Source organism: Gopherus evgoodei, chromosome 1 (genome assembly GCF_007399415.2).
Source record: "Gopherus evgoodei ecotype Sinaloan lineage chromosome 1, rGopEvg1_v1.p, whole genome shotgun sequence".
NCBI classification, from domain to species: domain Eukaryota; kingdom Metazoa; phylum Chordata; order Testudines; family Testudinidae; genus Gopherus; species Gopherus evgoodei.
In genome coordinates this window covers 184,386,709-184,405,297 of record NC_044322.1, presented here as the reverse complement: position 1 = coordinate 184,405,297, position 18,589 = coordinate 184,386,709, and the positions used below count along the sequence as shown (strand labels likewise).

Here is an 18,589-nt window from a genome sequence, read left to right as displayed (position 1 = left end):
CCACCACCTCCTGGTGGATCCAGATCTAACTCCCTTGGATCTTAAAACAAGGAAAAAATCAATCTGATATTAAGAAAAAGAATTTTAATTAAAGAAAAGAAAGGTAAAAGAAAACCCTCTGGGAGAGATTAGCATACCAGCTACTCTCTCAAACAACAGATTCAAAGGATGTTCCCCTGGGCAAAAATTTTAATACACACAAGAATACCCAAATTTGCTCATTCCCTTAATGGTACTAAGACAAGTTACAAAGAAAATAAACATAAACCTATTTATCCCTTTCTAAAACTTACTACTCTGATAAGAGGCTGGTTCCTTGATTTTTTCACTCCGGCTGAAACTGAAAACTCTAAACAAAGGAAAACTTCCCTCCTTCCTTTTGAAACATCTTGTTCCCCCATTGGTTCCTCTGGTCAGGTGTCAGCTAGGCTAGGTGAACTTCTTAACCCTTTACAGGTAAAAGAGGCATTAACCCTTAACTATCTGTTTGACAGTTTCTATTACCCAAAATTCTACAGTAGTCTATGCTAACGGGAAAGTTTTCCAGTTAGGATCACTTTCCCCAGTTCAATGTTTGTCTCCCAAATGATCTTATTGTCTTCAGTAATAGTGGGGGAGGAGAGGTGATCTGATCATTTCACTGTCTCTTATTTTATACTCTTCAGATGCTGGAACAATCCACGCTCTATCCTGAGGCTAGGCAGCCCTCATTACCTATGTGCTTCACACTTTAGTCCTTCATATAAATCTCATATTCTTGCTTGCACCTTCTGTATAAGTGACAGGGAATGCTTGTGTTTAGTTTCTTTGTTATTTCTAGAGAACTAGTCAGTGGGCAGGGGTGGCTCTGTTTTTTGCCGCCCCAAGCATGGCAGTCAGGCAGCCTTCGGTGGCTTACCTGCAGGAAATCGGCCGGCCATGTGGATCTGCTGGTCCTGCGCGTTTGGCGTACCCGCCACCGAATTGCCGCCAAATTTGCAGGACTAGTGGACCTCCCGCAGAAACGTTGTCGAAGGCTACCTGACTGCCGCCCTCACGCGCTTGCTGCACTGGTGCCTGGAGCCACCCCTGTCTGTAGGCATTTCCCAGGCTCACAACATGTTTCAGTAACAAACGTAGAGCAAAATCTCATAACTTCATGTACAATTATGATACATACATTTCAATAGCACAGTAATGGTCAACAGATTGACTTTTCCTATGATACATCACAAGGCATACTTTGTATAAAATACATCATAACCATATGTAAATGGTGAATATGGGGTACAGAGTGTTATTTTGAGGTATAGTGTGTCACAAAGTTAAATTTCAGATAGTTTTTGTTTAAACTGGCAAAATTTGGGTTCTGCTATGGTCAAGATCATGTTTTTATAGTAAAAGTAATTTTGTCTTGAGCAGTGATTCTCCTTAACAGGGTTGGACTAGATGACCTCCTGAGGTCCCTTCCAATCCTGATATTATATGGACAGATTTAGTTGTGGATTTTAAAGTGCAGAATAGCTAACAACAGTAGAAAAATATGTATGATGGTAAAGTTCCCTTGTCAGAATTAAGTTAAAACAGGAATATATAGCTTTAACTATATGCTGAGTTAATATTGGAATCTGGTCTCTTTTAAGAACCGATAATTCTGTTAACTGAAGCTAATCCAGTGTTATGCAGTAGCGTCAAATGTAAAAAAAAAAAATTTGTTTTTCAGTACCCACTTTCAGTAAGATTGCTTTCAGACAATAAAAGTAAATGTATATTTTAGTACATTTGAATAGGATGAATCTCAGTAATACTCTTTGTCTATTGCAGATGGCTGGAATCCATTTTCTCATCCATATAAGAAAATGGATTATGGGAAATGGGAACTGATCATCCCACCTGGACAAGATGGATTCTCGCCTGTGCCCCATGGATCAAAATTAAAGGTTCTAGAATTTTTCTCATCAACTTTGAATGTATAGTTTAGATTTTAAGTTAAGGCATTTTAATTTTTTAATAATTTTGTATTAGAAAACTCAGACAAGCACATTTAGTGATGTGCTTACCTGTACAAACTGTCCTGAATGAGTATATAATGTTTTGTGTGGTTTTGGATTTTTGAAATCCAATAAAATTGAGGTTTGTTTGTTAAGATTTATATATGGTTGAGATGATGTCACAAGTTGAAAATAGAATGGAATATACACTCAGAATTTATTAAAAAGAAAAATAAGAATGACTTACAACTCATAAAAAAAAAAAACAAAAACCCAACAACTTTCTGGCTTATATTTTGTACAATTCCTTTAACTGTTAAGGCACCATTGGAATCTGAATATCTTACTCATAACTATTTTGCTTCAGGGAGCTATTTATGGGAATGTAGTAATGAATGCTAGATCTGGTCTTTTCACTTTACTTCTATCATCCAGGAAGTGTAAAAGTATGAGGTCTCAGATCACATTTTATTTTCAGCCTCATAAATGGCTCCCTGAGGCATAAGACAATGGAAGAAAACATACAACTATATTATTAACCACCAGTACTTGAAATACTTTACAATTATTAGCGTTTCTGGATCACCCTATGAAATTGTACCAAACTTTTTAGTCCTGATGGTTCTATAGCAAAGGGCTTTACATACCTGAGTGATATCACTTTAGAGGAAGAAAAATAGTTTTTTCACAAATTTGGCTGTAGATTGATTTTATCCAGAAAAGTATTGGCATATAGAAAATATTTTAGGTAATTATCTTAAAGATTAATAATAGGTAAAATATTTATGTAACAAGTGTACACCAGGCTTTACTTTATCGGTGTCAGGAAAATATTTTTGCAAACTACATTAGACAAGACAAAAGAAAGGACTGGGAGAACAAAAAGGGAAACCAAATGGTCTGTCAAGGAATTAAACAAATTAATCACAATTAATTGCATGATTAATCAATAATAGAATACCATTCATTTAAATATTTTTGGATGTTTTCTACATTTTTAAATACAACATCTTCAATTACAACACCGAATACAAAGTGTACACTGCTCACTTTGTTTGTTTTTATTACAAGTATTTGCACTGTGAAAAAACCAAAAGAAATAGAATTTTGCAATTCACGTAATAGAAGTACTATAGTACAATCTCTTTATCGTGAAAGTTGAACGTACAAATGTAGAATTATGTACCAAAATACTGCATTCAAAAATAAAAATGTTAAATTTTAGACCCTGCAAATCCACTCAGTCCTCCTCCTTGTTCAGCCAATTGGTCTGACAACCAAGTTTGTTTGCGCTTGCAGGAGATATAATGCTTCCCACTTCTTGTTTACAGTGTCACCTGAGAGTGAGAACAGGTGTTCTCATGACACTGTTGTAGTCGGAGTCACAAGATATTTATGTACCAGATGTGGTAAAGATTCATATGTCCCTTCATACTTCAACTGCCACTCCAGGGAACGTGCATCCATTCTGATGACAGGTTCTGCTCAATAATAATCCAAAGCAGAGCAGACCAACACATGTTCATTTTCATTATCTGAGTCAGATGCCACCAGCAGAAGGTTCATTTCTTTTTTCGGTGGTTCGGGTTCTGTAGTTTCTGCATAGGAGTGTTGCTCTTTTACGACTTCTGAAAGCATGCTCCACAACTTGTACCTCTTAGGTTTTAGAAGGCACTTCAGATTCTTAAACCTTGGGTCGAGTGCTATAATTATCTTTAGAAATCTCACATTGGTACTTTATTTGTGTTTTGTCATATCTGCAATGAAAGTATTCTTAAAATGAACAACATGTGCTGAGTCGTTATCCAAGACTGCTATAACATGAAATATATGGCAGAATGTGGATAAAACAGAGCAGGTTCTCCCCCAAGGAGTTGAGTCACACATTTAATTAATGAGCATCATCAACATGGAAGCATGTCCTCTGGAATGGTAGCCAAAGCATTTGTTTAGTATATTTGGCATGTAAATATCTTAAAATGCTGGCTGCAGAAGTGCCATGCAAATGCCTGTTCACTTTATGGTAACATTGTAAATAAGAAGAGGGCAGCATTATCTCCTGTAAATTTAAACAAACTTGTTTGTCTTAGCGATTGGCTGAACAAGAAATAAGACTGAATGGACTTGTAGGCTCTGATGTTTTACATTGGTTTGTTTTTGAGTGTGGTTATTTAACAAAAAAAGTCAACATTTGTAAGTTGCACTTTCGCGACTAAGATTGCACTACAGTACTTCTATGAGCTGAATTGAAAAATACTATTTCTTTATCATTTTTACAGTGCAAATATTTGTAATAAAAATATACACTTTGATTTCAAGCACAACACAGAAAACATCCAAAATATTTAATAAATGTCAATTGGTATTCTATCACTTAAGAGTGCGATAAAAACATAGCCTATCAATGGTCACCAGATCCCTGTAAGCCATCCAAAGCATTAATTTAAATACAGAAAAATATAGGAAAACTTGCCATAGTTATAAGTGTTTAACTCAGTATATCCAATCAGAATTTATTTACAAAGCAACTTTTTTTTACCAAAAAATATTAGGAAGCTGCATTTAGATGACCCCACAGGAAGTTTCATACTGTTTCAATTTTAAAAATGCACCTATACGTAGAGACAACTATCTGCCTCCAGAAGTATGTTCAAGTTTCCCAGGTAAAACTAAGATTTCAATCATTGAAATATTTGAGAACGTATTGTAAGTGTAGTTTGGGACTTTATTGATAGCCAATTAGAACAGCAGAAACCAAAAAAGCACATGAGGGGAAATGCCAGCTTTCTAAAAAAAGTACAAAAAAAAGTACAAATCAGAAAAATAATGAACACTAAAAGAATACATGCTAATTTTCTATTTAGAAATCTCCTTTTTAATCTCTGTTTTCTTTTGTTCTCCCCTCTCTTCCACACAACATTGCTTATTTTCACTTAGGAACGTGTAGCAGGTGACCCTGTCACCCTAGAAGTAGTGAATTATCCAGTCAGAAATGAAGTTTTTGCTGTGTTTACTCTTTATTTGACATCTCAACTTCTCTAGATTTTCTTTTTAAAGTTCACACTTTAATAAGGAGACAACTTTTAATATGTTCTCTCTAAAATTGGTTTGATATCATGATAGCTGACAACAAAATTAATTTTAAAAAAATGCTCAATTTTCGCATAAAGCTGTGAGCTTTTAAAAAAAAAAACCTCAGATTAGCTAATGGATAAAATACAGGAAGAATGCATATTCAGAATTTACATTCTTTTGTGATATCTAAAATAAAACTTATCTGTTCTAACAAATACAGACTGTTATAAATTATAACACACTGCAGAAGTAGGAATATTAGGTTGTGAAGAAACTTTTTTTTATAGGGGCCAGAAAAGAGAAGAGGAGAATGAAATAGCTGCATACAAATCAAAGATATGGCTATGGCTTAATAATGTATGAGTTTAAATAATGTAACTGAATATTTTTTACAATATAAAAATCTTAAATGTACTTTCTCCTTGTAATTACTGCTTATTAAGTTCTTTCAAGTTTAACTTTTTTATATGTTATCTTCAAAACCACTGAGCACACTTACCTTTACCCTTTAAGGGCTGATTCTACAACTGCTCGTATGTTTTATAGTTGGCAGCTAGATTGAAGGCAAGTGGAGGATTAGTGAAGAATGCTGATATGTATTCATCTTAAAAATCTTGATTTGGAACTATTAAGATGTACTCATGTCTATAATCAATGAGATCTTATTCCTCTTATCCTTGTCCCAGCTACCCAAACTTGGTTGCCAAGTATCAGATGGGTAGCCGTGTTAGTCTGGATCTGTAAAAGCAGCAAAGAATCCTGTGGCACCTTAGACTAACAGACGTTTTGGAGCATGAGCTTTCGTGGGTGAATACCCACTTCATCACATGCATCTGATGAAGTGGGTATTCACCCATGAAAGCTCATGCTCCAAAACGTCTGTTAGTCTATAAGGTGTCACAGGATTCTTTGCTGCCAAACTTGGTTGTAACACTAATTTGTTTAATCTGTGCTTGAAGGAGTTTAAGAAAAGAATGTATAATCTGGGAAGATGGGGCCCTGATCCTGAAGGGAGCTAGCAAACTATTATTATTTCTTGCATGGTGGTGCATGAGTTTTGAAATAGTGACAAGGTCAATCAGCTTCTATTTTTTAGTAATTTTAAAATCGGAATGGGAAGAGGATGGAGTGGTGGATAATGATGCTAATTTAGAACAGGTCAGAATATTTTCATATGAAAATAAATGAGAAACAAAGGCCACAAATGTGGCTGGGTTTAGTAGTAGTATTTTATCTACTTAAAGTTTTCTAGGCAGTCTTCTCATTATTAAACGCCTGAAGAAAGTGGGTAATAAAAAACCAAAACAAAAACACCTTGATAGAATTTCTTACACTTCTTTTCCCAAGTGACTTACCTTCATAATGCAGTTGAGGCTGAGTTCCTTTACAAATTTACATAATATCCATTCACAAAATGAAGTCACCTTCAGGAGAAGAGTGCACTTAGGGCTTGTCTACAGGGTTTTAAAAATCAGATCAAATTGAGTTAATTCACTTTGAAAATACTTTCATATAGGTGATGCACCTCTTAACTGTGCACTAACTCCACATTTATCAGGAACTCTAGTGTCCTTTTGCAAAGTGGACTGTGCTTGTTTCGAATTGCATTGATTCAGTCTTTTGTTCTTGTACACACAATTGCTGTGCACCATGTCTTGAATGCTTCTAATGGTTGTCCCACAGTGCTGACCTCTCTCTTTACTTGTACACCCTCCCTGCCCTGGTGTCAGGTTTTCAGGATGGCACTCTCCCCTTTTTCAAAGTTGGTACAAACCCAAATTTTGCTTATTTGCTCCTGGATCCCAGTGCATCGTTATTGTGGCAATACAACCACAATTGCAGTTGCAGTCCTGAAGGTCCACAGTGCATCTCATGGAGCAGCCTGGCGTCTGTGGTGATACTTTGGATCTCATTGCTGTCTGGGAAGAAGCAATGTTTCAGGAGACTCTTGTGGGCATACATGAGAATAAAGACCTTTTTGTGGACATTGCAAAGTGGATGCACACGGGGGGGGGGGGGGGTTGTGATTGGGATATCAGTCAGTGCCTGATAAACAGCAAGTGCCTCAGAAGAAAGTATATTACATCGAGGGATAAAAAGAGCCAATTGGGCGGGGGATATGAGTTCATCAAAAAATGTTCAAAACAGGAATCTACACAGTTGCGGTATGATCTGTCCCAGGCAGTATTCAGAGCTTGTTGCCCACGCTGTCGTCCCCACATTGAGGATGATTGGCTTGACTCATTAGGGGATGAGCACAAGGATGCTGGAGAGGAGCTGCCTCCTGCCAGCCAGAATTCTTTTTGTACTCAGGATTCTAATGACAGTCCTATCCTGCTACAATGGACTGATTCCCTGTCCTGCTTTGGCTGAGCTGAATTCCTAGCTGGAAACCCAGGCCTGGACTGGACAGTCATATCTACTGGAGAGAACTTTGGCAGGTAAGTACCTATCTTAACAATTTATTATTATTGTTGTCAGCGGATATAAGCTAGTAGCACCTGCTTTCTCTTCCTCCCCTGGTTCTCTGCTGTTACAAAATGGTGCCTACAACGATGGCACAGTTGCACTCTGTACCCTGCCCAACTCTACCCTGCTCCTGAGGCAGATTTGATTGCAAAAAGCTTTAATTTGTGAAAAATGCCTGTGTTTATTGAGGCAGTGATAGCGGAAAAAGAAATATGGTTAGTTTTCATAGTTTACATGAGGTGTGAGTGCACATTCCATGCTCAGTCAAGGCACAAACAGTACTGCACCCACTGAGGTACAAATACTCCATACTATGTGTTCCAGCTGGCAATCACTGCAGGACCCTATCTATTTTTGCTGCACTTTCTCCACGTCTGTGGGAGCTAGAACTTAAGATTGAGAAATTGATCAATATTGTTTCACACATTATAGGGAATAGCCACATGCCCATGCCCCCAGATATAGCTTGAAAGCCTCATTCACCAGGTGCACTGCAGTAGTGGAAAACTTCACAGTGCATCTTGCCGGTCTGCTCTTTTGACTTTCTAAATAAGACCATTCCCTAGTCACTGGCCTCAGCATAATATTATTGAGAGTCTGGACAGCCTAAAGGGAATGTGGAGGGGATTATTATCCAGCTTGCCCTGGGGGCCACCCCCAACCCTCCCTTTACACCTTCTATGCCATAGGAGGGTCTCCAGTGCAGAACAAACAGGTGACCTAGCTCCAATCACCCCGCCCCTAGCACCACGAAAGCAGATATAGTAGACTGAAATCCAAATGCACCTAGCATCCTCTGTGCACACTGATCACTTACTTACCATATCTGAACTTCCCCCCAAATAATGGAAAGTCTCTCATGGAGGTAAGGTCACACATATATATGTAGAAAAAAAAGCAATCGTGATTTGTTTGGGATATGAACAAGTGACCTTCACTCCCTTGCCCCCATTTCTATGGCCGTAGCACGTGCAACAGCCAGACTATCAAGGGAAGGGCCTCTATCTGCTGCCAAACCAGAAAAAAAAGAAGACTTGCAACTACATGTTTGTAGAACTTACGGTTGAATTACAGAGGAAAAGTAGGCTGGCTGAGAAGTGCAGACTGTACATGAAGACCCAGAAAGAGAGAAATGCAGTTGTCTGAGAGAGTAGCAGTGGCCAAGAATACAGTGGTTGTGGCTAAGAACAGTATCACCATAGCAAAGAAGAGCATGGAAAAAGACAGATGCAGAAGCAGTACATGAATGCTGTCCTGAGACAGAATTCTTTCCTTCAAAATGTGCTGTTTGTAGGCTGGCAGACCCTGCAATCCCATAACTTGGGGTCCATTTTTGTCCTTCAGCCATTGGACAATGCTGGCTTCTGGGACAAGCAGCAGCCCTGTACTGCCAAATCCTCTTAGCAGTGCTTCCATTGACTCCCATTTACCTATCTTATTGAATCTCTGAGTACTGAGAATACTTACATCTGGAAGTCCAGCTCTTTTGAGCTCTGACAATTTTTACTCCTGGCAGAATTCTGCATCACTGCACATGTGCAGAATTCATCCCCCCCCCACGCCCCCGCAGATTTCTTTGCTTACCCGCAGAAAAATGACTTCTGATGCAGAAGCAAAAGGAAGCCGCAAGAAGGGTCTCACACCCATTCCCTGGCAGTGCAGACAGGTTGGTTTGAGCATTCAGAGAAGCCAGTAGAGATGTAAACCCCCGCCGTGGGGATGGGAAGAGGTAGGTATGTGTGTGAGAGAGAGACAATCTGTCCCTCTCACTTGCTATTGCAGCATGCTCAGTGTGGAGGGGCAGGGCTTTGGGGTATTTCTGAAGAGGTAGGCGTGGGGCAATCTATTCCCTCAGACAGAGGAGAATGTAGCGGCCTGCCTGCTTAGTGAATTGTTCCCATTGTTTTTAGTGAATTCTCCCAGGACCATAAAACAGCAGTACATTTTTTTAGGTTCCTTTACATTGCCAGAATGGTGTAAAGGAGCCTTATTGTAAAGGACAGTGTGGCCTTATAAATGCTTATGGTGCTTTAGTGATTAGAACTGGTTTAAATTTTGGGACCTATCAAAATGTGCTCCATGAGCCCTCACTTGCCCCCTCCCCCAAGCATATATTTGTTGACTAATAACTAGAACTAAAGAACCAGTACTAGCTACATTACCATTACAGAGGCGGGTTGGGGATGTACAGGCATATTTCACAAATTAAAGCTTTTTGTATTCAAATCTGCCTCAGGAGCAGGGTAGAGTTGGGCAGGGTACAGAGTGCAACTGTGCCATCGTAGTAGGCACCATTTTGTAACAGCAGAGAACCAGGGGAGGAAGAGAAAGCAGGTGCTACTAGCTTATATCCGCTGACAACAATAATAATAAATTGTAAAGATAGGTACTTACCTGCCAAAGTTCCCTCCAGTAGATATGACTGTCCAGTCTAGGCCTGGGTTTCCAGCTAGGAATTCAGCTCAGCCAAAGGAGGACAGGGAATCAGTCCAGCTGTTCAGCAGATGCAGCAGGCACTGGGAAGGAGGGGGAGGAGCAGGGATGGGCGCGCTTGGGAGAGGGGGCAGGAAGTACAAATAGACATGTCTTCCAATGCTCCTCACTCCCATTCTCCATCCATTGTATTGTAGTTTAAATGACCAAAATAATTTAAACTAGCTGGATTATGTTGCATTATTGTGACAAAATATATGCAGAATTATGCAGAATTTTTAATTTTTTGGCACAGAATTCCCCCAGGAGTAAATTTTGAGCTGCACCATTCAACTGCAGAATCCCTGGGGACTAGAATAGCCAGATGCAAGGCATACACTTGCCTGTAACTTCATAGATTCCCACCCCTAAATTGTTGTTACTGTGCACTTTGAGTTCTGTTGCCACTGTAGCATTCATTAAAGATTTATGTATAGTTGGTTATTTTGTAGATTGATTAGTTAAATGTATATCCAGCATATTATTTTTTCCATTGTTTTCATGAAAACTTGATTTTTATTGTTTCATAATAAATATCATTCACAGTACCTCTATTGTGAGTTATTGCAGTTAACACAGAAAATTCTTTAAACAAAGATGAAATAATTCATGGGTTTCTGGAAAAGCACGTAGGGAATGCTAAACTTCAGCCACTCACCCTCAATACCCCAGTGCTCTTCTGAATCTCAACTCTATTGCTAAGGGGCTAACACGGTAAACAATGAAACTTGAAATACAAACAATAAGCATCCCTTTCAGCATTCCCTTGGCTGTTTGTGTTCTCTGTGGGGCACCTTACTGTTGGCTTGAACTTCTGAGCAAGTCTCCATACTAAAGCCTACCACCCATTCAGAAGACTTTCCCCCTTGGTCTCTCAAATATTGTACAAAACACAACATGCAGTTATGATTAGAACATTTTCTTTTTCTGCTGCTTCCTACTTATTCCATAAATAGCACTATTTGGAAGTCAAATGGTCAAGTGCACACACTACTGAAGCAATGGCTAAAATATTCCTTCTATCCTAGTGGCTTGTGCAACCAGAGGACCCCCATTTTAATTTAAACTTTTTTCCCAGACCTCCAAACCGTCTTCTCATTTTCTCCAGTGGTGCTCAGCACCAGGCAACTCTCCCACTCCTCCCCTTCCCCCAAGGCCCTACCCCACACCCTCTTCCTGCCCCACTCAACCACATCCCTCATCTTCCTGCCCCCTCCCCCAAGCGCGCCCATCCCTGCTCCTCCCCCTCCCTCCCAGTGCCTGCTGCATGCTGCTGAACAGCTGTTCTGCAGCATGCAGGAGGCACTGGGAGGGTGGGGGAGGAGTTGATTATTGGGGCCACAGACCCAAGTTTGAGAACAGCTGTAACAGATCATTAAAAAATCAGTTCTTGAGAAACTGTAAAATTTGTCAATCAAATGTATTTTTATTGTACTTGTCATGGTACAATTCCCCACTCTGAACCTTAGCGTCCAAAAGATGGGGTACCAGCATGAATTCCTCTAAGCTCAATTACCAGCTTAGTACTTGTAGCGCTGCCACCAACCAGGAATTCCAGTGCCTGGTGCACTCTGGTCCCCCCAAAACCTTGCCCAGGGACCCCCAAGACCCAGTCCCTCTGGATCTTAACACAAGGAAAGTAAACCCTTTCCTTCACCGTTGCCTCTCCCAGGCTTCCCCTCCCTGGGTTACCCTGGAAGATCACTGTGTGATTCAAACTCCTTGAATCACAAAACAGAGAGGACAATTCACCTTCCTCCCTCCTTCTCTTTCCCCCTCCCAGACTCTTCCTGAGAGAAAGTAATCCTGGCACCGAGAGAAATCAGCCTCTCTCTCCCTCTTCCCTCCTTTCTCCCCACCAATTCCCTAGTGAATCCAGACCCAGTCCCCTGGGGTCTCACCAGAATAAAAAACAATTAGGTTCTTAAACAAGAAAAGCTTTTAATTAAAGAAAGAAAAAACAGTAAAAGTTAGCTTTGTAAATTTAAAATGTAATAGGTACAGGGTCTTTCAGCTATAGACACTGGGAATACTCTTCCAGCCTAAGTATACAGGTACAAATGAAATTCTTTTCAGCAAAATACCAATTTGAACACCTTTCAGCCAAATGCACATTTGAACTCCTTCCAACCAAATACACATTTGCAAATAAAGAAAACAACCATAAGCCTAACTCTCTTTATCTACCTAGTACTCACTAGTCTGAACTTATAAGAGCCTGTATCGGAGAGATTGGAGAGAAACCTGGTTGCACATCTGATCCGTCTGAGCCCCCAGAGTGAACAACAACCAAAACTAACAGCACAGCACAAAAACTTCCCTCCCTCAAGATTTGAAAGTATCTGTCCTCTGATTGGTCCACTGGTCAGGTGACAGCCAGGCTCACTGTTCTTGTTAACCCTTTCCAGGCAAAGAGATATGAAGCACTTCTGTTCTATTAACTCTTACTTATCTGTTTATGACGGTACTCCTTAAGACTCCAGTCCTGCCACAGTATTCTTGTAGGTTTAAGGGCTGACCTGTTCAAATCCTGTTGCAGCCATGGAGTCAATTCTAGTAAAAAAAAGAAGTCCTGTTCTATATAGAGAGGGTATTTGTTACTCTTTATATGCTATCTGCCATGTGAAAAGAAATAAACAAGCAATTATTTATAGCCATATGGAAAAATAGAAATTAATGAGGAAACGAATAAGATGGCCTCCAATTTTAAGACTGATGGGGAGTTCCGAAAACTTTTCACAGAACTTAATCAGAGCAGGTACTGCGTTCAGCACTCTTAATGTATAGGGACTCAGGGATTCTGAGCTGTTTGCTGTCCTGGAACACGGAATGGAAAATATAGATTCTATCAAAGCCCTGGAGCATCTGAACACCTGTGGTTTGGATGGGATGCAGTGGGGGAAAAAAATCAGTTCAGTTTTATATAAATGACAGTAGATTTTTGATTGCTGAAACGAGTTAGTTTTTTATGTATTCATAACAAATTTCTGACATTTTGCACTGTAGATGATGGTGCTAGATCTGTGCATGAAATAGTTATATACAGTGTTTTAAATCCTACCTATATATGCTTTAAATCTTGCTTAATGTAAGTGATTCTGAGTAGTGCTTCTCTTTTGAGTTATAATGGCAACAGTCAGGATTGATGACAAGCCTGTGTAATGTAGCTTTTACCAAAAACCTGCAGAGATTAGGAGGCTGTCAGTAAAATATCAGTGGTGGTTTAGGGATTGTTTTTTGAAGTCATCATGAACTAACTACTAATGAGTAGCTTTCTATGGTAGCTCGTTTATAATTGAATGCAGATAGATGAAAATCAAACACAAAAGGAACTCAATTTTATCATTAACTTTTACTTTGTTTAACAGATTTCTGGGCACCACAGTAGCCTTCCTAATTTGTCTGTGTATGATGAAGGAACTAATCATATACAGCTCAGGGAACAAATAACATAAGTTTTCTCGGAGAAGGTCACCTTCAGAGAGAAGTGCTAGCAAAACACTTCCCCCACCCTCTTATGCTGCTTTCCATTTCTTACCTTCCACCCAAAGAAATATTGACTCTCCACAGTATGCAGCTTTAATACTTAATCTTGGAACAGTCGTGATCTGGCTACTTAGTATCTACATTTGGTATTTGTTTTAAGATACTTGTTAAGATGTATTTTTTTTCACTAAGCCAATTTCAGATCTTTAATGCAATCAAATAGTTTAAGGGTTCCATAGGCGCAAATACATAACCTTTAGTAATGTTAAGGGCTACCTGCAGAAGGAGGGGTGTGCTTAAATAGTTTGTGCTAAATGCACTCGGTAGCTATGATTAGAAATGCCTAAGAAATATAGACCTACTCTATTTACTTGTTTATAATTTTTAGCAACATGTTGGTTCCTTTAGTAGTAGAACTCTATACTCCATTTTGGACTGTCTCCCATTTCATTTAAACCAAACAAGATCAGCCAAATGGGGGTTGTGTTGAAGCCACCTACAACAAATTAAACAGGTTTAACTTTTGACACTGTACTAGATGCTGTTGGGGCTGACCACTGCTGATTGAGAATCCCTAGAGCAGGGGTTGGCAACCTCTGGCATGTGGTTCACCAGGGTAAGCACCCTGGTGGGCCAGGCAAGTTTGTTTACCTATCATGTCGGCAAGTTTGGCCGATCGTGGCTCCCACTGGCTGCGGTTCGCCATTCCCAGGCCAATGGGGGTGGTGGGAAGCCGCGACCAGCACATCCGTCATCTGTGCCACTTCCCGCAGCCCCCATTGGCCTGGGATGGCGAACCGTGGCCAGTGGGAGCTGCGGTCGGCCGAACCTGCCGAAGCGGCAGGTGAACAAACTGGCCCTGCCCGCCAGGGTGCTTACCCTGGCGAGCCGCGTGCCAGAGGTTGCCAACCCCTGCCTTGGAGTGTAGTGATCAGCTCTCTTAAGATCAGGAAGTCTATACCAAGTCAGACCTTAGATGCTCCTAGAAAAGTTTCCATGTAGATGCTGCAAGACATCATGGTAGCAGGCTGGTACTAAACTGATGCCCTGGCATCATGACAGGACGGTGCACTATTGGAGGTGCCATCTTTTGCATTAAATGAAAACCAAGTCCTGCTCACCTGTGGCCAGAAAATGGGAAGGGAACAGGCTACTAGAGTCATGTGTGAGGTCTGGGAGGGGATGGGGTAAGGATTGCACTCGTTCACCCCGTCTGCTGCTGCTGCTACAGATGCTCTTGCAGTTGCCACTATAGTGTGTGCTCCTGCTGCTGTGGTGACAGCATGAGCCCATTATTTTAGAATATACCTGTTGGGATGTTGTTTTGGCAGGTTGCCAATTTTCTTGAGCAACTCAACTCAGAGAAGGGAGATGATGGTTGTAAGAAATAACTGTCACACCAGAATTGACTGTAATAGACTACTCACAGTATGTCTCTTGCCCCAGGACTTTGTGCCTACTGAATTTCAAAAGTTTTCTGCAAACAAAGTGTTGGGAGTATCCCCTAAAAGTCCATCTTTGATTATGGAATCTCTGATCATTTAGGCAACCTAAATATAGGAGTCAGTATCAGTGCACCCTGTATTAAAATTATTTTAGGTCTCTCTGCTAAGGACAAGTTTAACAATGAAAGAATCTAGGTTTCCTGTGACTAATGAACCTAATTTCTGATTCTGTAGCTTCAGATTTAATATAAAATACAAAAGACCTCTTACATGACTTACCTTACTACTCTTCTGGTGTACAGTACTGTGTGTTCAGTGGGGATGAGTGGGTTTTGGAGCAAATTGTCTTTATGGAGAAACAAGGGGGCCCTCTAATGAATATTACATTTTTATTTTTAATCTATTTTGTGTTAACGAAGGGGGGGTTGGGAGAAGGGTCTTCAAATATGATTTGAAGAGTTAGGGAATCCACATGTGGCAACAAATCCCATTTTTTAGGAGAGGCTGTTAACCAGTTAAAGTTGTCAGATTCTGGCAAGATAGATAATGATAGGCCAAAGACAGTATTGAGCTTTTTTGTAGGGGAGGAAAATACCTGCAGTATTCTGAAGGGTCCCTCCACATCTCTGATATGCTGGGATCTGTATTAATGTTAACTTTTTCAAACCGATCTCATCCTCCACATTTTCAAGAGTGTCAGAGTTGGAAATTAGGGAATATTAATCATCATGCTTACTTGATGATAGTTCTAATAGCAGTGCAGTTAAGATTAAGTGTTTGTGGAATATTTATCTGAGGCACACAGGAGATAGGTGATAATACATAAGGTATGTCATAATTGTATTTAGAAGTTCCTGTTCCTCCTGAAGTGTCTTAGAACAGTTATTGTGAATCTAACTCATATCATTCTGTATCTCATTCCAAAGGTTGTTTTTGAAAAATATCTTCATGCTATTATATATGCAAGTATTTGTTTATTTCTAACATGCCAGAAGCAAATTTCTGACCCTAAATCTGTCGTTGTAATAGTGACTTAGTTTGCTAAAACTAATTGATTTATTTTCTTTCACAACTATTCCAGGGACTACAAGTTGCCCAGGTTTTTACTTGTTTGATATTGAAGTGGGGATTGTGATAAACAGTTGAGGAATCAGAATTTTTAAAGGCTCTGTAGAAAGATGCAAGTTCTGCAATATAGATTTGTTTGAAAAGAGACCGTTATCTTCACTGAATAGCAACAAGTGGCATCTTATTAAGCCACTGTTTATGTAGCACATTGTGTTATCTAGCAGACATCTTCTAAGCAGTTTATGTAATCTTCTGATTTGTATCTTATAGACCCAGTTGAGTCTATGTTGAAGACAATGGGGCAGAGATTGGAAGAGAGTGCTGCCATTTTTAATAGTACAATTTATGCTATAGTTCTCAAGATTCAGACACTATATTGGAGTTCCCTGTAGTGTTTAGGTACTGTACTTCAGATCTGCATAAATGATTTTTTCTATAGCAAATTAATTTCTGCATCTTTCTGGTTAATATAGCATAGTTTGGTTATAAGATTTTTTTTCTATGGACTTTATTGATATATTTTTTTTAGACCAGGAAAATGAAGCCGCACAAGTGAAACTAGTAATACAAAAGTAAAATAAATGAATAAATAGAGAAGTTACCTTATTCAAGTAAATTAGTGAAATATGATTTTTGGTACCTCATTGCAATAAAAGTATCTATTTAATTTACAAATGGAGTTATATCTCCCTCTTTTGGAAAACCAAGGTATGACCTGCTTGAGATTATCTTTTGCTCCTTTGATACATTTGTTGTATAAGAGCAAATAAATACAAAGTCCTCTTAAGCAGATATTAGAGTATTAATAATTAGTACAAATGCTAACGATTAGCAACATTTTATAAAATATTATATATATCAGTAACAAGGTTAAAAGACACCTGGAGACTATTTTGACAAATTAAATTTCCATATGGAATTTACACATAGTTTAAGAAACAATAAGAAATTGACCTCTCATACCCAATAGGTTTTTTTAAGTTTAAAGTTAAACTTGTCTCTCTCTTTCCCCCCACCCCACCCCGCTCCTACCCCTCACTCCCCACACACTTTATTGCTTGGAGTTTGTTCACAGGAGATTTCTCTGCAGAAACTTTCAGCCTTGACTTCATCTGGCGAACTTATATTTTTAATCAAGATCTTGTGAGTAGAGAGTTTGGAGAGGGAGAATTTCAGTGAATTAGGTTGAGATTTGGACAAATGTGACTATAAACTTTTTTTAGAAGTTGTATCTAAATTTCGAACTATGTAGAAGCCATACGGCACTTGAACACATCCTTTTATTCAGACTGCATCAAGCCTTAGATAGTTCCTCTTACTTTGTGTTGCGACTGAGTAGGAAAACTACACTAAACACTTCACAGCTACATACTGGAAGTGGGTTATTTCACTCTATTTAAGCCAGTTTTATTAACTTATTTTCTTGTGTCTGAGTTCATTGGCCTGTGCTGTTGCTCAAAAGTCAAAACAACTATTTATAGCCCACATATAGAGGGGGATAGAACTACCAGTACAATCCCATCCATTTTTATGTATGTAGTGTGGGTGGAGGATAGTGATGGTCAAATATCAATTTCCTGTGCTTTTAAAAGCTTGTTCACTGCTCATCTATCTACTGGAAAAAGGAGAAGGCCAGTACTGCTCAAGAAGGAAAACCAAGCTTCATACCTGGTCTATTGGGTAATGGGGGAGCTAAAGTGCTAAGGAGAGGAGTCTCCACAGTGACTACAGAACTTTCTGCTTTTATTTCTTTAGTGACTTGAAGTGGCCAAATGGAGAAGGATGAACAACATAGGGAGAGGAAAATGGGCAAGGGGAACTCCTAGGATTACAGTGCTGATTGAGGTAGAGCAGTAGCAATTTATATTATTTAAAGTATATATTTGAACTGGAGTTGTATGTCTTAAAAGTAAACCTTCAGCCAGGATTTTACTGCTTTTGATCTCCAACTGATTTGGTATTTATATGCTTTTTTATGCTTTAACTACCTAGATTGGCAGAGACCAAATTCTAATAAACTTAGTCTCTAATAAACTTAGTCTCCTTGACAAGTTTACTTTATTCTAAGTAAATAATTATTTGTCATGAATATAGAGATGGTCAACCTTGCTATACCCTATAATACAGCAATATATCATGAAGAAAAATCTTTTTGTCAGCTCTCCTTCCCGCCCGTCGCACAATCACTAACTCAAGGAAATGGGAGAGGGAACGCTTTATTCTGCAAAAACATAGTGTTTTGTAATATAAAAGAGCTGGCTAGTTTGTCACAAACCCTAATTTAAACTTTCCAAAAGAGGGTTTTATGGGCATGTTCCTGCTGTTTGAAGGCAATACTATGTTTTTAGTAGTCTGATCGTGCTTATTTTCAGATCAGGTTTGTTATCTGTTTGAGGTATGTGTTTTCTGAATGCAAAGCCCAAGCTGTTGTGGTTTCTGTATTCGGATAATCTTGTCTCATAAATACACAAATGCGAAGCTAATGGAATGCTATAAATTCTAGAATATAGAGGTAATAGCTTCTTATTTACTGTCCTTGTAAATAACTCATTGACATTTGCATATTTATATTAAAGCTGGGTCCACTCTATCATTATGCTAAAT

At 39.1% G+C, this 18,589-nt stretch overlaps 1 protein-coding gene across 8 annotated transcripts in view; it reads left to right on the top strand.

The window, feature by feature from the left end:
* GBE1 (1,4-alpha-glucan branching enzyme 1) overlaps positions 1-18,589 on the top strand; it is a 301,814-nt gene that overhangs the window by 118,101 nt on the left and 165,124 nt on the right. For 4 of the 8 annotated variants that reach the window (XM_030580312.1, XM_030580369.1, XM_030580361.1 and 1 more), the window contains one exon: positions 1,804-1,919. The exons of 2 other annotated variants lie outside the window; for them this stretch is intronic. In XM_030580312.1, coding sequence (XP_030436172.1) covers positions 1,804-1,919 — 116 coding nt within the window. Of the gene's footprint in view, positions 1-1,803; positions 1,920-16,255; positions 16,322-17,740; positions 17,831-18,589 lie in introns of those variants that run through there. 2 more of the 8 variants (XM_030580332.1, XM_030580377.1) reach the window with 2 other exon arrangements.